The sequence below is a fragment of the Dermacentor albipictus genome, unplaced genomic scaffold (genome assembly GCF_038994185.2).
Source record: "Dermacentor albipictus isolate Rhodes 1998 colony unplaced genomic scaffold, USDA_Dalb.pri_finalv2 scaffold_23, whole genome shotgun sequence".
NCBI classification, from domain to species: Eukaryota; Metazoa; Arthropoda; class Arachnida; order Ixodida; family Ixodidae; genus Dermacentor; species Dermacentor albipictus.
In genome coordinates, this window is record NW_027225577.1 from 2,332,990 (window position 1) to 2,357,443 (window position 24,454).

A 24,454-nucleotide genomic window follows, 5' to 3' on the forward strand; every position below is an offset into this window, starting at 1 on the left:
GTTGAGTACGTGTCGTCCTTGGAGACAAAGGTAGCTCGGCCGAGGAACGAGCTACCCGGCTCTGTGCCCTGCCACTGCTCAACGCCGCGACGTCGACCGGCAATCCCTAAGGTCTCACAATAAAGAAGCAGCACCGAATTGATGGCCACTTCGGACGTAGATGCGAGAATATCACACAGCCTAGGGATGTTTTGTTTTTTGTTTCTTCAGATCTTCATTAGCCTTAACAGGAGCGTTTTCTCCGGGCCACAACAAGAGTGAAACGCTACGCTTCACAGAGTGCCCATGTGCCAGAATCGAGGCGTTGATTAACCGCAGTCTTCTGCGCAAGGTGTTTGTATATTGCAACACCGCTCTTCCCTCCCGCGTGCACGTCTAGCGAGTTTTGAGTATCGGTGCTGGTGTCCTCACAAGGAAACGAGAGAAGATGACCAACGAAAAATTTTAAAAACAGTTGTTAATGAAAATAAACAACTTGCTAATAGCTCGAGATGAAGCTCTGACAGAGCTAGGTCGACTCATTCTATTTACTGGATTTGTGCAATATTAATAAATATGAAAGAAGTGACGTAAAAATTATCGATTACAATTTACTAATTGCTGAACTACTTTACGGGCAGTAATTCATCACTTTAATCGATAAAATTTTGCATGAAGTAATTGTAATCACTTATTTGCCTTTCTGAAACGTATATAAGTCTAATACAGTTGGATAAGGTTTGTGGAATAATAATCTTGCCGTTATAAAGCGAGTGTAAAGGGTTTGCATACCAGAACCTAGCTTTAAAGAAGATACGCTATCATATATGAAAATTATGTGTGAATAAACTGGATGGCTAATATCCAAGAGAATCATTTCCAGCAGATAATTTCAACAGAATCATGGCAACACTTTACTTCAATCAACCAAGAGAACAGGCTAGCTTGAATCATTTCCATGTCATTTGAATCATTTCCATGTCAGGAATCAAGTAATTCAGAAATTTGCGGAGTACAATCAGCCGGTTCAGGTGGCTTTCATAGATTATGAAAAGGCGTTTAAATCAGCAGAGATACCAGTAGTCATGGAGGCATTGCATAATCAAGAAGTACAGGAGGCATACACGAATATCTTTGAAAGTGTCTACAGAGATTCCACAGCTACCTTGCTTCTCTACAAGAAAAGTAGAAAATTATCTATCGAGAAAGGGGCCAGGCAAGGAAACACAACCTATCCAATGATATTTACACCATGCTTAGAAGAAGTATTCAGGCTATTAGACTGGGAATGCTTACGAGTGAGAATCAAAGGCGAATATCTCAACAAATCAATTTGCAGATGACATTGTCCCGTTCAGCAAGGATCAGTCGCAACAAATGATTGACTACCATGACTAAGAAAGTGTAAGAGTAGAGTTAAATTGAATTCTGGGGTTTTACGTGCTAAAACCGCGATTTGATTATGAGGCACGCCGTAGTGTGGGTCTCCGGGTTAATTCTGACCACCCGGGGATCGCTAACATGGCCCCAATGCACGGGACAAGCGCGTTCTTGCATTAGCCCCTATCGAAATGCGGCCCCCGTGGCCGGGATTCGATCCTGCGACCTGGTGCTTAGCAGCGCGACACCATAGCCGCTACGCCACCGCGGCGGGTGCAAGAGTAGGGTTGAAGATTAATATGCAGAAGACGAAGGTAATGCCCAATGGCCTGGCAAGGGAACAACAATTTATTATTGCCAGACATTCTCTAGAGTCTGTGCAAGAGAACATTTATCAAGGTAAATTACTCACAGGGGGCCCTGATCATGAGAAAGAAATTTACAGAAGAACAAAGTTCGGTTGAATTGCATACGGCGGGCATTGCCAAATCCTCACTGGAAGCTTACCACTATCGTTGAAAAGAAAAGTGTACAATAATCGCATTCTACCAGTGTTAACTATGGGGCAGAAACGTGGAGGTGATTGGTAAGATGATGAAATTAGGAAACTTGTAGGAGCAAGTTAGAATCAGCAAGTACAAGATCGGGTAATTGGAGATCGGTAGGAGAGGCGTTCGTCCTGCACTGGACATGAAACAGGCGGTGATTATTATTATTATTATTATTATTATTATTATTATTATTATTATTATTATTATTATTTAATATATACGTTAAGGACATGTGCAACGTGCTATCTGTCTGCAAGTTATTTCAATATGCAGACGACACTGCAATTTTAGCCACACATGTGAATTTTCCAGACGCATTCTCAATTCTTCAAAACGACGTCGGGAAATTAATGGATTATTTTGGTGCAAATGTAATTGACATCAATCATTCTAAATCAAAGTTGGTTTGCTTCCATAGCCCTCTGAAACGTGTTTCACTTTCCTCTTCACTTTATCTGCACAGTTCTCGATGTATTAATTGTTCCTGCCGTCCAATAAACTTTTCGGACTCTGTGAAGTATTTGGGCATATGGTTTGATTCTAGTCTTCTTTTTTCTACTCACTTGTCTTACATATGTGCCAAACTTCGTAAAATTGTCTGTTTACTGTACCGCATCAAAGTGTTTTTACCCTTGTCTGTTAGGAAACTTTTGGTCCACTCGTTAGCCTACAGTGTGCTCAGATATGGTATTACAACATTTGTACATTGTTCTAGTACCTGGCATCACCGTGTAAATAGGTTGCTAAAGTGTATGTTAAAAAGTGTTGCTTATGATGTACACAGACCACAAGGGATGAACCTTTTTCAGATGCTAAAAATGCCGAATATGCGCTCACTGTTTGTTCAAACAGTGGTATTGAAACACTTCTGGTCCGATACCTTTAAAATCCCCACTCTGCCTTGCCGTCCTTTACGGCGTGCACCTGCTTTTTCAGTTCCTCACACACGAACCAGATTTGGCAGATATACTCGAGCCTTTTATGTTCCAGATATATTCAATGCACTTCCTTCTGAACTTTCTTCCTGTAAGTCTGTACGCGACATTCGCAAAACTTTAAGGGCTTTGTACACAGAATGATTATAGGTCTCGTATTTTTATTTCTCCTGTCATTGTTGAAACATGTTTTCGCTCTGGTCGTTTCTTCGCTTCTCTTTTTCTTTGTTGTTGTTTTTTCGTGATTCTCTTCTTTTTTTTTTTTTGCCTTGTACTTTATCACTCGCTACCTTAGTTTTCAATGTCTTTTTGTTTTGTTTTTCTTGCAAAAGAAAGAAAACTCAGTTTTTGGGTGAGTCTTGCTATTGACTGCCGGGTTTCGCGTGACAAGCCACTGTGATGGCTTAGGCGAACCCGATTTCTGTACTTACACTTGCAGATTTGATAATAAATTATTATTATTATTATTATTATTATTATTATTATTATTATTATTATTATTATTATTATTATTATTATTATTAGATGGATGCATAGCTATCTTTAAAACAAAACACCCACATACCCGATACCAAGACTCCGTATAGATCAGATTGATTATTATGTACAAACATAATATTCTATATTTTGAATCTTCGACATGTGTGATCGCATGGTTATTACTTGTTAATATTATTGGTGTATATGTAGCCGCATGAGTCGAAGACGAAGTGGTGTCAGCGGAGCGAACGAAGAAGAGAAAGACGTTTTTGTCCCGTCTGAGGCGATCGTCTTAAAGCCTATTAAATAAATTCCGTTCATTTCGCACCGTAACAATATATTCCGTTATTCGTATTTGCATCTGCAAACCTTTTATCGCTAAAGTGATCATGTTTTTGTTTCCCGCTTTTTACTGTGACAGTGGGTCCTGGGACGCCTACAGTTGTTGAATCATGGGACCTTCTACTGTATATGTAAACCATATGGAATGTTTCATGTAATCCTTTGAAAATGCTATCTTTGAAACTTGAAAAAAAAGGGGGTGCTTTACACACAGATAGTAAAATGCGAGAGAAAGAGAGAGAAATAAAGTTCTTGTTCTTGTTCCCTAGTGAAATGGCGCAACCCACTCGGGGGATCGGCCATGAATCGGGCGGTGAATGAACTGTTAACTTTTTTTTTTCTGAATACATTAGAGTGAAATGAAATAAGTGTCTAACCATAAAATCACCTCGTTAGTTAAACCCTACCCTGGGGGACAGGGAAAGAAGGAACAGAAATATGAGCGAGAGAAAGAAGGGAACGATTCATTGAGCGCATGCGCGCGTGCGGTGAACGTGGGAAGCGTTTTTGCCTTTCGCGCCCATCGAATTGCGACCACTGTGGCAGGTATCGATCCCGCGACCTCCAGCTCAGCAGCGCTACCCCATAGCCACTGCATGGGCTACCGCGGTGGGTTGACCACTGTTAGATATGGAGCTGTTTCCTGCGATTACTTCGAGTTCCCCAGACCACATCGAAACGCAGCACAGCTAATTGAGGAATGCAGAAGCAGGAAAGCACATTCCAGAGGAGCGGCCGAGCAAACAAGTTGAAGGCAACAAGTTCACGTGCCAACAAGTTCGTACGCCGCCGGGATTAGAAGGGGGCCTCGGACAATGGAGCATGAGCAGCCCTCCCCTTCTCCTCGTTAGAAGAAGTGCATTGCCAGTCTGCGAGGCAAGACCGCAGAGAGCCGCCAGGTGTGACACCGCGACACGGGCGCCTGCCATTGGCTGAAAGTGGCGTCATCTGAGCGGACTCTCCTATTGGTCAAACATGACGTGACTTACAGTGCTCGAAGGGTTTATAAGAAGCCTTCGAGAGAGACCTGAGCATTCTGGAACATGCCCTGATTCCCTGATTCACCTCTCTCGAACTTCTTGCCGCGGGCCGCAGCGTCCGAGTTGCTGCCGGCCCGTAATGACTGTACTACTGTTACTTGTCGCTCACCTCTCTTGTACATAATGTAAAATAAATCCTCCCAAGTTTGGGTTTTCATCCCGAAGTCCGTCCTTCAACCCCTACATCTGGTGGCAGTGGTGGGATCGCCTCCGAATGCATCAGCTGGTGGCAGCGCTACGGATAAACCTTCGTCGAGAGAGATCCTAAGGAACCGGGAAGAGCGAAGAAGAGAGAGCCTTCGTCGAAAGAGGTCCGAAGAAACTGGGAGTAGCGAAGAAGGAGCGAGCCTTCGACCCAGGGAGTCCAGAGGAACCGGGAACAGCGGACAAATGAACCGGATGGCAGGGTGCTGCAACCGTAAGTGAGCGCGTGGTTTTTTTCCTTATGATTCGCCAGACTCAAAGGTTGTGTGTTCAATTTTGATAGTTCTGGGAATCGGGAATTTGTTGCATTGTGTGTTTGCACAAGTTAATTAAGGAAAACAGTTTTAACCACCTGTCGGGGCAGCTGCCATGGATCTTAGAAGGTTGACGAGGTTAGACTTGTTGTTGGTGTGCGACGATTTGGGAGTTGAGGCGGACGAACGGATGGAAACGGCAGCTATCATAAAGGCGATTCAAGATAGTGGCAATGATGATGAAAGCATTAGGCTTGCTTGGGAGGTGATACAGGAGCCACGGGAGCGTGTGCGTCGTGTACGTTTGCGGGAGCGTCGTGAACTTAAGAGTAAGAGTAGGCGTGAAAAACGCGAGAATGAACGGAAGCAGGAGCTTCAAGAACTTACTCTTAGGTGTGAGCGTCACGTACGTGAGAATGAACGCGAACGGGAGTATCAGGAACGTAAGCTTGAGCGTGAGCAAAAGTATGAGAGAGAGAAGGCAGCACTGATCAAAGAGATACAGCATTGTGATCAGTTATTGGCACAGAGACAACGGCTGTCTGAGAATTCTGTAGGTAATACAGAGCGAAAGAATGAGGCTGCATCGAGCGGATTTTCGCCAGAAGCCGACGAAAAGAGTAGTGCCTGTGAGATTAGCTGCAGAGTCATAAGTGAAGGGAAAGGGCTAGCTGCTAACGATGCCTTAGTGGCAACAGAGGCCGTTAAAGGCCGTAGTGAGAGCGACGAGGTGCTGTGCCAACAGATGACTGTAGAGACAGCTAGGCCAGCTGCGAACAAATTGGCACAGTTACCGCGTGTGTGCGTCGCTGGTAATGTTAGCGAGGTTGCTAGCGAAGAAAAGGGTACTGCTGACCCGAGGGAAGCGTGCACCCATGTAGAGCCAGATCTGCGTGCAGAAGTGAAGTGCGAGCTGGACGATGCAGTTGAGAATAGTTCTCGGGATGGCGAGCTCCGTAGTCCACGAGAGAACAACTGCATTGTTCAGGGATCGGTGCGGCTCTCCGCCAGTCTAGATAGCCTAGATAGGGATGGTTCAGTTATCAATCATTCGGACTGTGCGCGTGAGACAGCGATCGATACCGACGGGCTGTGTGCCGATGCACAGCGTGAGCTGGGCAATGTAGTAGAGGGCAGTTCGCAAGAGTGCGAGTTGCATAACTCGAGTAAAGCCTGCTGCATTGTTCCAGAGTCGGTTGGGCTGTCCGCCAGTCGAGGCAGAGAGAGGGTTGATTTAAATGTAAATCACTCAGACTGTGCGGGTAAGAGACCGATCCGGGCCGACGAAATGTGTACCGGCCAGCACGAGGCACGAGAAGGCGACATGAAAACGAGTGCAAGGAGAAAGCGCCGTAAAAAGAAGCGCGGTAAAGACCGAAAGACGGTAATTAATGTAACGCCGCCAAAGATGGCGAGAAACCCAAATGGGCAGGGCGCGAGGAAAAAGATGCGGTCGTCTCGGATGATGTTGACGCATCGAAAACGTTCAAGCCACCGGTCAAAGGGGGACCGCGAAGAATGTTCTGCACGGACGCGGACAATGGGCACAAGGCAGTTAAGCTCCTCGTCGTTCCGTAGTTCTTTTCACAGCTCAGCGTGCAGTTCGAAGAAACGCAAGGTGGTAGGACGAGACCAGGTGGGGAGTAGCGACGCGGTCAATCGAGCTTGTGTTGAAAGCGGGGCGCGGGGACGCAAATTGGCAGGAGACCGTAACGTCTTGGGGGAGCTGTTAGTGATTCAGCCCTTTTGTTGTTCCTCCGTAGCCAGAGTAGCTTTGAAACGGCGACCGCCTCGGGGACGGCTCAGAGTATGAGTCAGTCGTAAGCAATCGGGAACGGGAAGCCAAGAGAGCTTCCGGAGAAGTGAAATGTTATTTTGTTTTATTTTTGAGCATCGGAAAGTTTTCGCGATTTGAGACTAGGATTTCTTTCAAGGTGTAAGGTTTCAGCTTTGTTTATGTTTTTGTTAGAGATGCTCGAGCTTTGAAAGACGCGGTTTTGTGTAAACATGTAGTCTCGCGAGATGCTCATTAACAAGTAGATAGGCTTTTTTTTGTGTGTGTGAGTAACCTGAAGGTCAAGGTTATCGTTGAGAGGCCTATCGTAACGCGCGTGTGTGTTATTTTAACCTTCTTTCTTTTTAAGTGTTTTTGAATTTTGTAAGGTTAAGCGCGTAGGTTTTCAGTGAGTGCATGATTTGCACGGAGAAGCGTTCTTAGTTCCATTAGCGCGTGTCCTGTGTGGACGGAAGGAAGCAGATTTATGACTGGGTTGCTAGTGTGTGTGGAGGGCAGCCGTATTCTGACTTCTTTAGTGAGCGTGCGTGGAAAGAGTTAGTAGAAGACGCATCATTTTAAGAGTTCTGCGGAGTGTGTAAGTCCCGCGAGTTTAATTGTTCGTTTAGGTCACGTGTCCTGTGGGACCTTCAGGAAAAAAAAACGTGAGTAAGCGTAAATGCAAAGTTTGCCTACAACGCAAGTACGCGTTTTGTTTAGTGACCACAAGGCTAGTGCGCTTGTGATTACGTACTTGTGAGGTTGACCAGATTGTTCAGTGGCACCATTACGTGCGATAAGTACGCCACTGCGATAGATTGAAAACATGCTGTTGGTGTAGTTAGGCCACTTAAGTTATGTTCGGCTGTTTTCATTTGTTGTTTGCATCGTCAACGACCCTTTTGTTTTGCAACAACAATAGTACTCTGGTCTTGTCGGCATTCGGGGAGAAATGGATAGCTGTTTGGAGGGGTGGTTGGAACTGCTTTGTCAAAATTGGGGAAATAAAAGATCAGGGTTCATTTTGACTCAGTAATAGCCTGGCGAGTCAGGGGTGAAGAGCCTGCGCTTACACGTGGGGCAGCGCTGTGTTGTTTTGTTTGTTTGACGCCTGTTCTCCAGGGCCAAGGATCCCGAGGGTTGTCAAACGAGGCTCTACCCCAGTACCCTGCAGCTTCTATCAGCGTTCCTCATGGCCAGCGAATTGAGTTCACCGACCATTCAGAACAACCGGGGCGAGGACGAGCTGTTAGATATGGAGCTGTTTCCTGCGATTACTTCGAGTTCCCCAGACCACATCGAAACGCAGCACAGCTAATTGAGGAATGCAGAAGCAGGAAAGCACATTCCAGAGGAGCGGCCGAGCAAACAAGTTGAAGGCAACAAGTTCACGTGCCAACAAGTTCGTACGCCGCCGGGATTAGAAGGGGGCCTCGGACAATGGAGCATGAGCAGCCCTCCCCTTCTCCTCGTTAGAAGAAGTGCATTGCCAGTCTGCGAGGCAAGACCGCAGAGAGCCGCCAGGTGTGACACCGCGACACGGGCGCCTGCCATTGGCTGAAAGTGGCGTCATCTGAGCGGACTCTCCTATTGGTCAAACATGACGTGACTTACAGTGCTCGAAGGGTTTATAAGAAGCCTTCGAGAGAGACCTGAGCATTCTGGAACATGCCCTGATTCCCTGATTCACCTCTCTCGAACTTCTTGCCGCGGGCCGCAGCGTCCGAGTTGCTGCCGGCCCGTAATGACTGTACTACTGTTACTTGTCGCTCACCTCTCTTGTACATAATGTAAAATAAATCCTCCCAAGTTTGGGTTTTCATCCCGAAGTCCGTCCTTCAACCCCTACACCACGCACAAAGGCGCTCGCACACGCCACTCTTTCCCCAAAAAAGCAATGCCCCCGACGATCACCCGCCCGAAAGGCGCGCAGGCACTTTTTTTTTTATGCGAATCATATTACTAGAGCTCAACCCAGCTCCTCAGGCGCGGCGGTGTCGCCTTCAATACTACGTGACACCGTGACGTCACGACAGAGGAGAAACGGGGCTCCAACTCGCGCCGTCGCTCGCGGCGTCGCGGCGGTATATAAGCAGCTGCGCTTGCCTCTGCTAGACACTCACGAGGTGAGATGCCTCCTGGAGACAGAGCTGCTCGTTGGAATGAGAAGCGAAGGTTGCGGCGTGCTACAGAGACTGTTTCTAGGTGGCTTTGCTACGGCGCAGCGACTACGCGCCCCGCATCGGACGCGGTGAGCGTCGAGCAACGCAGCGTTCGGCGCGACAACGAAATGTGCGCCTGAGCAAGCGCCGCAGGCCTGAGCCGACGCCGACGACACCGGCTTTTCTGCGACACGAGCTCCTTAACGCTGTCGCGTTAAAATAAAGACTAGTATGCTTCGCATCCTGGGCTTAACCTTAGCTAAGCCACAGCCAGTTTTTTTTAGAGACAGTGCTTGAATACTGTAACAGTTTCTACTGAGCTCCCGTGCATTCTCACCTGTGGGCAGACGTAGCTCAGCTCGACGGCGATGTCCCCGCCAGAGTTTCCCATGCCCACCACCAGGACGCGGCGGTCCTCGAACATGGACGCCTTCCGGTATTCGTGCGCGTGCACGACGCGGCCGCGGAACGTGTCTCGGAGGCCCGGCAGATCGGGCCAGTTGGGCACCGCGTGGTGGCCGCTGCACACGACCACGGCGTCAGCGTGGAGCGTGAAGTCCTCACCCGTGGTCGCCTTCCGGCCGGACACTGTCCAGCGACGCTCTCCGCTGTCGCCAACGCCGTCAGTCTTGTCGACTCCATCCGCCGACGTTCGCCGCACGGACTCCACCACGTGGTTGAAACGGATGTGCGAATCCAGGTCGAAGTGCTTGCTGTATCGCCTGCAGTCAGGAGTGCACGTGCACGCTTCAATAAAGACAACGAGAATGAATTCCATTTTTAACACTTAACCGGTGTTCTTTTAAGAATGCGTGATCAGCGTTACTGCGTGTAATGTAACAGAGAACTTATCTTCCGCTTCAAACGCAAACAAGTTATATCCGCTAAGGTGCTCGAACATGAAATTACGAGCCCACAGTCAGGAAAATCATATCATGGATGATCCACTAATGAAAAAAAAGTGTCCTGACACACCGTCTCCAGAAGCAGTATGTGATGTGGGTTTGTCCTCCTAAACAATGTCCACCCATACAATGCAATCTGGGCTGTGATGAGGGAGGGGAATAAAATTCCGCGTTGGCGCCACCAAACGTATTGTCATCTTTCCCGCTGAAAACGCTACTGCCCAAAGCGCCCATCACCTTCCCGTCGTCTTGCCTTGGCTTCGCCGGATTCCTGCCACAGGCCTGCCACCGTGTTAAAGAGAAGCAGCAGCGCCAAAGAGCGTCTACTACGAAAGAGAAGCGGGTCATTGCTCTTACTAGAGAGATTTCGCAAAGATTACCGCTTGCTGTCTCCGCTCCCGCCGCGATAATCCGCCCGACTCCTCGTCTACTCACCTATCGGCGATTTTTGTACGTACATGTATCCGCCGTAGTGAAGATGAGGATTAGCTGACACGCGCAAATGCTGGCAGGTAGCCATGATGGTATTGATAACTGTAAGTAACAGCATTACACGCCTATTAGTTTGTATTTTCCCTTTACTATTTATGCTCAAGGTTTCTTCTTCGTCCTGATGAACCACTGAAAGCCACCATGCCACTCCCATGCCACTCCCGCGTCACAAATTGTGAGCAGCTCCATATATTCGGCAGTGGCCTAAGTTTTGTTCCAGCTGCGCCAGGTATATGTCTACGTGCGCTTAATATATGCCTTGCCATTGTTCCCGAAATACGCGCTCACAGAACAATGGTTTCTCACGTGTAACTCGCATGCTGCACCCTGTGTAAGTTGCAACTGTAATAAATACTCAGTACTGAGCGCGCATGGCTGTCAGCCATACGCGCTGAGCGCTGGTATTTAGACTGGAAGCCCGTTAGCACGAATGCGAATACTTAGTTCATTTTGATACTTACTATATAGTTTTCTTCAACAGATTTTTTTTATTTAACAGCTTTCGTTGGAATATCTTAAGTCTTTCAGATGGCCCTCATATGTTTAATGAGCATATGATGATAAACGGACTTCGTCGGAACGGAAATTTTACCTCGAAAATGGCTCACAACGCATGAAACCTTCACCTCAACAAAAGAGAGCTTTATTATTTGCTGCACTGATTATTCATAAAGACTGGTCGTAGTCTGCACACAGCGCGCGATGCAACCCGTACAGATCATAGCGATCAGAACACGGCGTCCTGTGGCCTAAGGAGACAGCGATCTGTCCAGAAAAAAAAGAAACCACAAGAAGCGGCATTGAAGGACGTTTGTCATCAAAATATGTCCGGTATGAGGCATTTAAACAAGCATGCTTCTGACAATTCCCACATAAGAACCCGCTGTATACTGTGACATTACCCTCTCAAGTTTGCATAACTTTTCTGTTTAACAGGCACCACGCGTCGGCGCCGTCCACACATGCACATCGCCTTGGAAGATTTATTTTACTTTACAAGGTCGCCCGCTACGCCTCACAATCGACGTCGCTCATCAAAGCGTCAGCAGCATGGCGCGCCTGTCGCGGTGAAGCAGCCTGCACAGCAACGCACGCAACGCGCTTAATGCCGGCTTCGTGAAGTGTAAAAACAAAGTTTATGCAAGTGCGTCGGCCAGTGAAGAAGTACGACGCTCGTTCAGCGACGAGGCCGCGGTTCTGCAAACAGTTGAAGCGGATGGCGACAGATAACCGCGTGGGATAACTCAAGGTCGTTGGTGAACGATTAGAAGGAAAGAACGGGAACAGAAGACGAAATCAGTTGTCGGCCTTCTCTCAAAACGACCCCTTTTGCTTGCCCAGCCGCGAGTGCTAAATCGATAACGGAAAAAGGAGAAAAGAATAAGGACTACTAACCGGGTCGTATTGTGTCATTTCACGCAAAAGTTTCCGGTCGGTTGCAAACGGCTCCAAAAGTTCTCTGTGCGCGGGCTGCTCGGGATGTCTGAATTGTCGCGCGGTTTCGGCGTGCAGCCCGTGAAACAGGACAGGAGTGGGTTGGTTGCAAATATGAATCCATGGGTAGAAACAGAGCGTTATGAGAGCTACAGAGGCACCTAAAGTGGTCGTGGTACTTATTACATCTGCACCTCGTTTGCATAATCTCTCGCACCATTCTTCCTCGTTGACACGGCGCGCTCCAGTGGCAACTGGTAAACATACCTTGAAAAAAACAAAAGAAAAAGAACGGGAATGCAACCACTCGGGAGAAAGCTGGAAAGGGAATCGGGTAACGGAGCCGGTCGAGCTCGCTTACGTGAGGTATTCCAGCATGCCGGAGTGGTGCATGAAATTCGGGCTGTCGGCGTGCGGCGGGAAGTCGCTGTAGGCCGAGAACTCCTTGGAGCTGTTGAGCATCGTGTTGCGCGCCACGCTGCCGCACCCTTCCACGGGCTCGTCGGTGTAGCGCCACAGGCCGCCCACGGCGCCCGTGCGCTCCAGGCACACGACGCGGAGCCCTTCCTCGAGGCACGACTTGACGGTGGGCAGTCCGCTGCTCCCGGCGCCGATCACCACCACGAGCGGCGGAAGGGACTCGCAGGGCCCGCTCGAAGCTTGCCCTTCCACGCTGGGTGCCATCTTGTCTCCCGCGACTGCGCGCATACACCGGCAGAAGAGAAGCTTTTACTTACGTAGAACGTGCACACAGTGTTACTTTCTACGCCGGTATAATAGCTCCGGGGTTATTCCGGTCGAAGCAACGATAACAAACGAGTCAAAGCTGCTCTCGTATTGCACGTCGACTAAGGTTACGCAGCCATTCGTGAACTGCAACAGTTAAAGCACCCCCTCCGGAGCCCTTGTAGCTTCTCGTCGGCATTTACGGGATGGGAGCACCCTTCGCACCAAGTGTGGTTCCCGTTATGAGAATATGAGTATACCTTTGATTGGTTCCTTTCAAACGCGCGCTGTTGTATGGTAGCACACTGAAAGGGCTTGTGAAGAGCGCAAGATGTTGGAATGCTTCACGTATACTTTGATCACGAATCGCCGCCCTAAAGGGATAAGAATTTGAGTTGTGTAATCTTGTCCAGGTTCGTTAGGAAATTTACCCGAAAGTGTAGCAAGGTCTAAGCACAGAAATAATCCCCAGGCTGTAAGCGACTCGAAATCCGTTCAGTTTAAGGGTCTATCCCAATTTGATTCCCGCTATACGACAACTGAAGTTCTCAGGTCCTCATTGACCACGTCCACAGAAAAAAATGTCACAAGTCTGTTCTGAACAACAATGAGTAAGGTATAGAAGCGACGCTATAGCGGCATTCTCTTTGTGAACTAAAGTCGCATTGTTATTACACTTGCGCAACAATTACGCGCGGATAACTTACACATTTACAGAAAGCGTTGTGCAGTGAAGACCATTACCTTTCTGCAGGGCAAAGCAGATGGCACTCACGCTCTAGCTGTGAACTTACGAGACGCTCGAAAGACCGCCCGACATCTCCAACCCTCAGAAGAGGCCCTGGGATAAGACGATTGCGCGGAAACAGGATCCGCGATTCCCCAGCGCGTATGGACTGCAAAGCAAGTGCTTATCGAATCGCATGCCCTGAACCCGTGTCCCCGCAGCCTACCAGCGCCTTATCTCTTCCGCTTGCATCGTTTTTCTTTCTTTTTGTGCATTTGGATAAACTGGGAAAATATAAGACACGAGCTGATACGGTAACTGCGATAGGGCATACTTGAAGTGAGCTTGTTCACTACAAGAGTCGGGTCTCGACAAAGGCTGCGGCAATTGAGCCTGTATTACGAACCCCGTGGATACTGAGGAGTCATTAGCTGTACAGTGCCGTCTACTGTTAAACCAAACAGTCTAACGTGGAGCCTTCACTCTGCTGGCGCTACAGCCGAATGCACCGGCATAAGTTATGTCAATAGAACGAACAGGTGTGCACAAAGTTGCCAGCCCCCCCTCCACCTCCCCCCCCCCCCAAGCAAGCATCACCTGCAGTAAGGCCGTGCGGTTTACGTTTGCCAGAGACGAAGCAAAAAATTAAAAAAAATATGATCACAGGTGTTAATGTGTCTTCTGTAACAGTGGACTGCAGTGTTATTTCCTGTTACCGCCCGCTATAAATTGTGCGCTGTCGTTATTTCGTGTTCTTCTACGCATTTTGTAACTGAGTGTTTAACTGACCAGGTTATCAGTATGTGCGTGAATATTACGATTATGCATGATATTGTTACGTGTGGAAAGACACAGATGACAGAGGCTATAAACAGACTATTTACACTGGAGCCAGACCACCAGGCCGACACTCGCTCGCGCCAAGGGCACAGACCCACTTCGTCGTCGTTCTCGCGGCGGCTCGTCCCTTGAGCATTGCTCGATGATATCGTAATACTACCCCCCGGCGGGAAAAGCGCCGTCACGGTGCTGTTAAATATCCAAGGCGCGTGGAAAGTTGTAGGGTTTGACTCGGGTGACGTGGAGAATGTCACTGGTTGTCACAGCGGAGGACGTAGTGGGCATGGCTAGAACGATTTCGTAGGTGACATCGGTCACTTGGCGGAGCACGCGATATAGGCCTGTGTAGCAGGAAAGCAGTTTTTCACAAAGACAAACTTTACGCGATGGTGACCAAAGCAACACGAGGGTGCCGGGCACGAAATGAACATCACGCTGACGGAGGTCGTAGCGTTGCTTTTGTTTGGCTTGAGAGACTTGTAGACGAGCGCGCGCAAGTTGGCGAGCATGGTCAGCATGGGCGATAGCATCACGGGCATAAGTGCTAGTTGAAGCTGTGGTGAACGGAAGCACAGTGTCCAGTGGTAGCGTCGGTTCACGGCCATACAAGAGGTAGAAAGGCGAAACGCCAGCAGTTTCGAGACGGGATGAGTTGTACGCAAAGGTAATGTAAGGTAGAGCCTGGTCCCAGCCACGGTGGTCGTCTGAAATCTATTTGGATAGCGTGTCTGTAAGGGTGCGGTTCGAATGCTCAGTTAGGCCGTTCGTTTGAGGGTGGTAGGAGGTGGTAAACTTATGTTGTATTGAGCAGGCACGCATGATGTCGTCAATGACTTTGGCTAAGAACGTACGGCCATGGTCTGTTAGCAATTGACGAGGAGCACCATGAATCAAAATATCATGCAGGAGGAAGTCTGCAACATCAGTTGCGCAACTGGTCGGAAGAGCGCGGGTTACGACGTAGCGGGTCGCGTAGTCTGCCGCGACTGCAACCCACTTGTTTCCTGATGTAGATTCCGGAAATGGGCCGAGAAGGTCTAAGCCGACACGATGGAAGGGCTCGGCAGGGATGTCGAGCGGCTGCAGGTAACCAGCGGGGAGCTGGGAAGGCTTCTTGCGTCGTTGGCAAAGTTCACAAGCGACGACGTAACGTCGTACGGAACGGGCAAGGCCCGGCCAGAAAAAGCGGCGACGTACGCGGTTATAGGTTTGAGATACACCGAGGTGTCCTGCCGTTGGTGCGTCGTGAAGCTCTTCTATAACGGTGGAGCGGAGGTGTTTAGGTATTACAAGTAGGAACTCAGAGCCGTCCTGATGAAGGTTACGACCGTGCAGAGTACCGTCGCGGAGGACGAAGAGGTGTAGAGTGGTGTCGGCCGGAGAGTGTTCAAAACGGTCGATGAGTCCTCTGATGTAGGCGTCACGACGTTGCTCATCGGCGAAATGAAGCAGCTGCGACACAGAGAATATGCAAGCAGCACTGGTAATATTGGAGGAGTCAGGGTCGTCAACAGGGTAACGCGACAAGCAGTCAGCGTCTTGGCGCAGGCGGCCAGACTTGTAGACCACGGAATATGAAAATTCTTGTAGCCTCAAAGCCCATCGACCAAGCCGGCCTGTAGGGTCTTTTAGCGATGAGAGCCAGCAGAGATCATGATGGTCAGTGACTATACGGAAAAAGGGCGACCATAAAGGTAAGGACGGAACTTCACAACCGCCCAGACTAGAGCAAGGCATTCTCGTTCCGTAATGGAATAGTTGCGCTCCGATGGTGTGAGGAGGCGGCTCGCATAAGCAATAACCCGATCCTAGCCACGCTGACGCTGGGATAAGACGGCACCTACGCCACGACCGCTGGCATCTGTACGCAATTCAGTAGGGGTATCAGGGTCGAAGTGGGCGAGAATGGGTGGTGAGGTGAGAAGAGTGACGACACGAGAGAAGGCGGCGGCTTCTGCAGTACCCCACGAAAATTGTACCCCTTTCTTCAAAACATTAGTGAGGGGTCTAGCAATTGCCGCAAAATCTTGAACAAAACGACGAAAGTACGAGCATAGCCCTACAAAACTTCGAACGTCTGTGGCTGTCTTCGGAACCGGAAAGTCTCGAACAGTGCGAGTTTTGTCAGGATCAGGCTGTACTCCGGAAGCGTCAACGAGGTGGCCCAGAACAGTAATTTGGCGGCGACTGAAACGACACTTGGGCGAGTTAAGTTGCAGCTTCGCCTTTCGAAATACATCAAGTATAGCTGTTAGACGCTCAAGGTGAGTGTCGAACGTGGGCGAGAAGACGATGACGTCGTCGACGTAGCAGAGACATGTGGACCATTTGAAACCTCGGAGCAAGGAGTCCATCATACGCTCAAAGGTGGCAGGGGCGTTGCATAATCCAAACGGCATTACTGTAAATTGGTTAGGCCATCATGTGTGATGAAAGCGGTTTTTTCTCTGTCCATATCGTCAACAGCTTACTTATGATGAAGGATCGCAGAGCGTTAGTTGTTCTTCTCGTGCAGTAGTATGTGGACAACTAAAGACATCGAAGCTTTCGCTTTTACGAGCAAGAGGGAACCAAGAAGGAAAATACAAGCTGCATTGGCAGTACGTAGACTTTCGCAGTGATCGCTGTTAAGCCTGTTTATGACAATGCAGTGAAAGGGGCGACTGGCGAGGGCGAATTCTGTGGCACACGTCGTGGGTATCGAGCACCATCGCGTTGCTTTGGCAATATAAATCTCCGGAAAGATTCTCTTCCGTCCTCTAAGTATTCTATCCCTCGCATGTATATAGTTAGCGGTCGTGTTGTCCTCTTGCTCACCGCTGCCATCGTCGTGATTGTAATCATCGTTACTATAGATCAGTAGATTTATTTGATGATATTGAAAATGTTAGAAACTTTTGCCGCCGGCCTCTCCCACGTACACTTTATTGTCAAATGCGTTATTAGAATGACATGAGGAGGCAAGAAAATGAAAGCACGCGCACGCTAGCACATGCATACGCACACTGGAGCAAAGAACAATTCATGTTTTCATTTGCTTGTTCGCTTATTTATGTTTTCCAGCATACGTAGTTTGTATCACGATTTGTATCACGCATCACCATTTCTGTACATTATTTGCGCGAGTGTCGAGGCTTCCCTAGATTTGTTACTGATACTTACATATTTATGGACCACCATTCTCTTCAACAGCTTGCCTTTTCTGCCTGAACACTTAGGTGCAGGCTCCGCAAATTGTCTTATACTACATTGCTCATCGATTCGAGAGCGTCCTTGCCATTCTACCGTCGTCTTTGTCGTCGTTGTAGCTACAGCGTCGTTATCGTAATGTCTTCGCCGTCGTTGTCGAACCAACTACAAGTGTTCTCGGTGGCATCTAATTCTCAAAGAAAAGAAACAAGATCAAAAGAACTCAAAGGATCATCGTGTGGGTATTGCGGTGCACAAAGCTATGGTCATTCTAGACCACCCCGGTCGCAAAGAAATAATGAATGTTCGCCCCGTCGACAACTTCAGCGGACAGGACGTCCTGTAAGCGGTTAGGTCTACATGAGCGTCTACAGGAGACACGAAGTGCTAAAGGCAGTGACCTGTGACTATCGGATGCCAAACACAGATATTACCATTATCCCGCTCGAATTACACGTGTAAATTATCGGTAGAAAGTTCGCTAAGTTATGCGAGATGTAAATGACATAAGGTGAGCAGCTCCTGATCCGTTTATTATTATTATTATTATTATTATTATTATTATTATTATTATTATTATTATTATTATTATTATTATTATTATTATTATTATTATTATTATTTAAATCCATAATTGGTACCGTTCTCGACGCGCTCACTTTCAGGGGAACCGTTTTCTTCCTGCATGTTTCCTGCAACAATAACGGCATGTTTCTTGCTGATAACCGACCTGAGCACTTCCCATGCTACATCTTGATCAGACTGTCGAAAGCTCGGGACGCTGGGACATGAGAACTGAAATCGCGCAACTTTGTCATAATACGGAGGAATCAAGTTACTCTAAATCGGAAATTCGTATCTACGTTTCGCTAAACGGCTTTGTCATCCTTTACATTGTTGATCTCTTGAGCAAACGTCTATAACGGGTCATTGGTTACTGCTGCGACAATACCTTATCACACTAATCCTGCAAGATTTGCATGAAAAGTACGCCATTACCAAGATCGGCAGAAACAAAGGTGGCTGGCTCTGACGTTGCCGCACGACTATCACGGCGCAAAGCTGCGCAGTTTTCGGCGATCCCCTTGTCCGATATATAATAGTCCCTCTTAATAGCTCACCAATTAGCGTGAATGGCATCACATGCAAGCTAAACATGTATAGCGAAGTGTGCGATCACTTGCCTCAGTGACGTCACATTGATCTAGCTGCATTCCTAACAGTAAGCTAAAAAGAAGTATGAATTATGTGGGCTTAACGCTCCAAAGAAACACACAGGTTATGACGAACTTCGTATAGCGGGTGTCTGCGGATGAATTCCAACAGCTTGAAGTTCTTTAACGTCACTTCAATCGAAGTACGCGAGCGTTTGCGCGTCCCGCCCCCATCTGAATGCAACCGACGCGGCCCGGATTCGAACCCACGGTACCATGCTCGGACACAAAGCGCATGAAGCCAATAGAGAGTTTTACATTACGGGGACGCAAGCATTTGGGGCCCCAAGCGCTAGGGGTCCCCAAACAATGCCATCCTCCTAATCTGGAACTCACTGATAAGCCACTGTGGCGGGTCCTCACCCCAAAAACACAATGTTGTAGAATGTTCGGCAACAACTGCAGCATGTCGTCCAACTACTACTTTGAATGCGATTACAAATAACTCACCGGTTTCAGCTGGCAAATGAGTTAGGCAAAGGCACGTGTCTCTAAAGGTTGCGCGGCAGGCAGCCTGCTCCCGTTCCGTGCCAAGCCCGCGACGTCGGTGTTGGGGCTGTTATTTCGAGGGAGCGATTTTTTTTTTGTCCCCGAGGGCCTTGGAGGCTGCGCCGAATACACCGCGTCGACGGGGACTCCGAGGCGGAGGAAGGCACCTCGCAAGACAAGTGTGCGGTCCGAAGACGAGGGTTCCCATCGCGTCACCGTCGCCGAGGCTTTCTTTCGCTATGGCGCGCGAGGCTTGAAGTGCTTTCGTCATACTGGCGCCATGCCGCTTGAGAACTTAGGCGATTCGGCGCTGAGCAAACACGAGAGGCAGGGAGCGTCGCGCGGACACCTGCAGCTTGCACGCTTGTGCCAGACTGGCGGGGAAGGCGTGCTATTTGCCTGGGCGTCCTACTTCCTTGGCACGCACCTGTGACGCCATTCCATGCGTTCAGAGTCAGTTATTTTTATCGCAGAAATGGGTTTAGTTTTCTTTTTAATTCATACATTTCACTCTCCCGCACTATTTCTCTATTTTTCTTTCTCTCTCTCACGTATGCATCAAACAGCTTCCTCTAATTTTAAGTTTTTTAATGCTTCTCCACTCCCAGCTTTTAAGATATCCTTCCTCCGTTTTTAGCTAGCAAGCGAGAGCTCCGCCATGAATTTCGTTTATCTGCGCTGCATGCTTGGTATGCATTCCTCGCGCAACCATACGTCCTAATTCGCTTCATCTCCTTGCTTCTCGATAATCCTTTTATTTAAAGCTATACCTGCGAAGACCCTCTCACGCGTTAAGGTTTTGTTCAGAGTGCAGTCGCAATTATTGCATAGTATAGGTAAGTGTTGCAATGAACATCGTTTCAAGAGTTCCCGTTGGCACACACCTACATCCATTTCTTAAAGAAGTTGCGCCAATGAAATAACCGACAAACGCATGAGGAAGCAGCGGACAAGCACAGTTCGTGGGCGTACGAAGGCAAACATTCATAAGGCAGTTGTAATCTTCCGGTGGCGTCTACTATACAGTGCTTGCGTAATTTTTTTTTTAATTGCGAAAGCGTCGAACGACCCATTGAGCAAAAACGCCTGCATCTGCGGTCTTTAGCAGCGAAACGGGACGCAAAGTACCATTGGCTGCGACACCACATCACGCGAGGCGCCTCGACAAAATCCCATTGGCTGCGAAGCGACGTCACAAGCGCGCCTCGATGAAGCAGAGCGGGGGAAAGGGAACACCTTGTGCCGGCGTTAGCGCCAGATGTTGCGCGAGGGAAGAGGGCATCGCCGCGACGCCACGTCACCCTCGCTCTCGCTCCCGGAAACAGGCGCGCAGTGCCCGAGCCAGCACCGCAAGCTGTTTTGCTTGTTGGCTCAGGCAGCACGTAAACTGCTATCGCCTGCCAGCCTTGGTGGCCCTTGCTGCTTCCTCGGTCTCTCGTCGCGCAGTACGTTGGTGACATGCGGTGTTGGCAACGCAGGCTGCTGCTGGCTCGGGCAGCACGTACCACTGTGATACATTACTCGCAGTGCAAAACTCGAAGGACCGCTCAACGGCGTTCCAACTGGAAATTAAAGCTTTCGCATACATAACTCGTAAGAAGTGCTTAGCTGTCCTCGGATATTTTTTTTTTATTTCGAACTTGTTCTTTTCTCAAGGAAAGCCCAGAGACGTTACTCAAATTACGTGCACTACAGATAAACTATCTGCCCAGGCAGATTCGCAGGAAAAGCCAAAGCAATTCATTTGCTAATGAAACTAATTGTATTAGCATCCTAGTTACCAACTTTACGGCACATGTTTATATTTAAAAGTAGAGGGAAATTGTCATAGAAATCTAATTCAGTGTTTCTGTAACTTCAAGTAGACACTTAGACCTAAATCATCATCATCAGCAGCAGCAGCAGCATCAGCATCAGCAGCAGCAGCAGCAGCAGCAGCAGCAGCAGCAGCAGCAGCAGCAGCAGCCTATGTTCATGACCACTCCAGGACTAAGGCTCCCTGCGCTCTCCAGACCGAAATTAATGGCGTTAAATTATTCGTCGAGTTTGCCTGATTGCGCACGCGGAAATGCGAAGCGTGGTTCTCTGTCCTTTCACTGCAAAAAGCGTGGCGATCTTATTCGATCGTCACGCTTTTACAGGGATCTTATTCTGATTGACATTGTGCTCAACACCCAATGTACGCATAGTAACTTTAGCAGCAGGGGCGAAACGAAATCCTTTATGATGCCGTACAGCCAAGCTTCATTTTATGCCGCTAAACTACGTCACAGGCGAGCTCCACTGGCTACGAGGCGTGCTTCAAGGTTATGCCTGCGTAATCGGGTAAACGTAAGTTATTCCGGTCTACAATGGTCGTTATGAAATGCAGAGTTACGAAAGTGGACTTTTATGACGATTCCCTCTAAGATTTATAACATGAACATGTACCGTAAAGTTTATAAGAAGGTGATAAATGTAATTATTTTATTATTTAGTGGATTTTTACGATTTTTTTTGCAAGTGGTGTTCGCCTGGGGCAGATAAATAAACTGTACTGATGTGGTTCTAGTAGATTTTGTGGGCTTCTTTTTTTTTAACTGTTCCACTAGAAGAAGGAGAAAAAGCACTGTATATCTTCAACACGCCGCTGTAGCGTCCACAGCCCGAAGCGAGTTTGTGGGTTGAATTCACGGCTGGTGATGGGCCGCATTTAGACAATACAGAATGTGAAAATACCCGTGCATTGTTACTTCTGTGCCCGCAAGAGAATCTCGACAAGCCAAAACTAATCCGATGCCCTGTACTATGACGTACATTATGTATAGTTTGCGCGTTTTATGGAGCACGGGGAGTGCGATGGCAGAGAGAGAGAGTGAAATGAAGAAAGGCAGTAAGCTCAACTAGACATTATTCATGAAGGGGATGGGGGAGTGAAATAGTCATGAGTCTATGTCAGTCCCGCGCACTAAGCAAGGTGCAAAGTACCTACAGACTGGCGCTCTAGTTTGCCACCTTTGCGTATTCGGCAGTACAGTCGGTGTGGCTTTCTGGGCTGAGGAGCTGTGAGCCCAGGCGCTTATGACCTTCGCTTTGGTAAAAAGACCGATTGCCCAGTCTACTAACGGCACACTGGAGAGCCTGGCGCGGTTTGTCGAAGCCAGAGCATTTCGTCCAGCAAATTTTGCCCGTGCAAACCCTTTTGCAGGTTCCTAACTAATCTGCACGCATCCAACCAAAACGTTCAAGGGAACAGTCGAAGAACGCAACTGTCATGCCCTGCCATGAGTGACGTCACTGCTCGCGGCTCGCCGTCAGGAAGTATGAAGCGAGCGATATTAGGGCATGAAAAAGACGCTCGCTATCGGTTAAAAAGATAATTAGTCGAATGAACACACTTTTTCGACTAATTACTAAACTGAGTCATTTTCAAATGTGTGGTTCTGTGGTAAAAGCAATCCAGAGTCAATCATTTGAACACCTTTTCCTATGCTTAGGTAATTTCAAACGCATTTCAAGGACACCCGGTATATTGAAAAGCTGGCCATTGCTTCGACTTTTTCTGTGTCCTGCTGTCAAAACTGTGAAATTAGATACACCGCGACTAGAACTGTGGATATCCCCTCTATGCCACCTTCCATTTTAACCAAGCCCCTCTTTGTTCCGACTACCGCTGCATGTTCTACAGTTTCGCTTAACTATAGGTAAATGAAATTCGAGCGATAATCTAGGTCGAGTGTAGTGGCCTCCATCGCCGCATTCTATCTCTATTCTTTCCCTTTCTCTTTTACGAGATAATTGCCTATCTCACGCACGCACGCGCTCTCACGCCTGTGTGTCTTCAGATACGGCTTTCAAGAGAAGACCTATTTTCCTCTTGCGAGTATCGCATGAAAGGCAAACCAGGAATACCTCATCTTTTCGTTTCATGAACCTTGCTTTCTCTCCCAGATCTTCGCGGAACTCATTAGCTTAATCTGGGCACAGAGAACTCCAATGAGTGTCTCGCTGTGCCTGCACCGGATGGATGGATTTTATGAGCGTCCCCTTTGGAATGAAGTGGTGGGTTGCGCCATTAGGTAAGCTCTTGCAATTATACTGCCTAATGTCCTACCTAAGTTAAAAAAAGAAAAAAAAAGCACGATGAACTCCCACAACCACATTTTCTGACCCCCTACTGCGAAGTTTGCTTTTGTACGTCTTCGTTTCTTGTCGTTTCCCTACTTTTCTTCCACCAATCTTCCAATTGCCTCTTACCGATGGCTGGATGGATGGGTGGATGTTATGAGCGTCCCCTATGGAATTAAGTGGTGGGTTGCGCCACCAAGCTCTTGCTGTTATAATGCCTATTGTCCTACCTAGGTTAAACAATAAAAAGAAACACTATGAACCCCCCCAGCCAAACAATGCATCTACAGCGCTCTCTCTCGTGGATTTTCGTTTTACCCTTGCAGGAACGGTCTCCTCGTTTGAACACGCACAGCTACGGATATTGCTCTAATATTAGCGTCACAAATGACTGAATCCGCTGCTTAGTTATAAAAACTATTTTCGGTTGACAGCCAGAGAACGATAAGAACTAAGAATTCTAGCAGAACCGATAGTATAGTATAGCATAGCGTAGCGTAGCATAGCATCGAGTAGCATCGCACGGCATAGCATATAAGCAACGCAGACAACCTGGTCGCAGTAGCGGCTGGAGGTTTTCCTCATGCATCTCCAGCTGTTTTCACAGTGATCGCCCGCGAACTGCGCAATTGTAAGCCTCGCCACAACGACGGCCTTGTCTCTAATCGACGTGTGTCCCATTAATTCCACCCTGGGCCACTAGAAGCCCGTCAAGAAATGTCACGTCCACACGCATACGCACAGACAAAGACGTACGCGTCTCCGCGGAAAAATACTAGCACCACACTCTCATCGAGGTCGTCGCTGGAGTCGCCGTAGCGCGAAGCGTGGAACCCGTAAAGAACAGATTTTTTTGTCTTACTTTGCGCGCAGCGCAGCTCCTGGCTTCGTATAGAAGAAAGCCAGCTTCCCGCAATTTTGTCGTGTTCGATAAACGAAGGGCCGTCCCATCGCTCAACCGAAGGTCGGGATGCATGCATGAACGGGAAGGCGTTACGCTCTTTCCAGACAAAGCCGCATCCAGCACCCACGGGGCACGCTTCACGTCGTCTTCGTCAATTCCCGAGGAGTCAGCGAACGCCGCGAGTAGGCTCGGCGCGTGCACGCAGAGTGGCGGCGCCTAATTTGTCACCCAGCGACAGACGACAGAGCCGCAGCTCCAAAAGAAGGCCCGCCGTCAGAGACGGAGCGAGATGGCTGCCCACCAGTAAGTATCATTCACGTAATGAA

At 48.4% G+C, this 24,454-nt stretch overlaps 2 protein-coding genes across 5 annotated transcripts in view; one reads left to right on the top strand and one right to left on the bottom strand.

Moving 5' to 3' along the window:
• LOC139052441 (flavin-containing monooxygenase 5-like) overlaps nucleotides 1-24,454 on the bottom strand; it is a 144,410-nt gene that overhangs the window by 10,767 nt on the left and 109,189 nt on the right. For 2 of the 4 annotated variants that reach the window (XM_070529542.1, XM_070529543.1), the window contains exons 3-4: nucleotides 12,294-12,630; nucleotides 9,439-9,823 (exon numbers count right to left, since the gene is read on the bottom strand). In XM_070529542.1, coding sequence (XP_070385643.1) covers nucleotides 9,439-9,823; nucleotides 12,294-12,616 — 708 coding nt within the window. In that variant the 5' untranslated portion in view covers nucleotides 12,617-12,630. Of the gene's footprint in view, nucleotides 1-9,438; nucleotides 9,824-12,293; nucleotides 12,631-13,402; nucleotides 13,569-19,078; nucleotides 19,460-24,454 lie in introns of those variants that run through there. The other 2 variants (XM_070529544.1, XM_070529541.1) reach the window with 2 other exon arrangements.
• The window catches only part of LOC135898891 (flavin-containing monooxygenase 5-like), a 101,334-nt gene continuing 99,859 nt past the window's right edge, over nucleotides 22,980-24,454 (top strand). Inside the window, exons 1-2 of the mRNA XM_065428089.2 lie at nucleotides 22,980-23,175; nucleotides 24,233-24,431. Of these exons, the coding sequence (XP_065284161.1) occupies nucleotides 24,418-24,431 (14 nt within the window). The 5' untranslated portion in view covers nucleotides 22,980-23,175; nucleotides 24,233-24,417. The remainder of the gene's footprint in view (nucleotides 23,176-24,232; nucleotides 24,432-24,454) is intronic.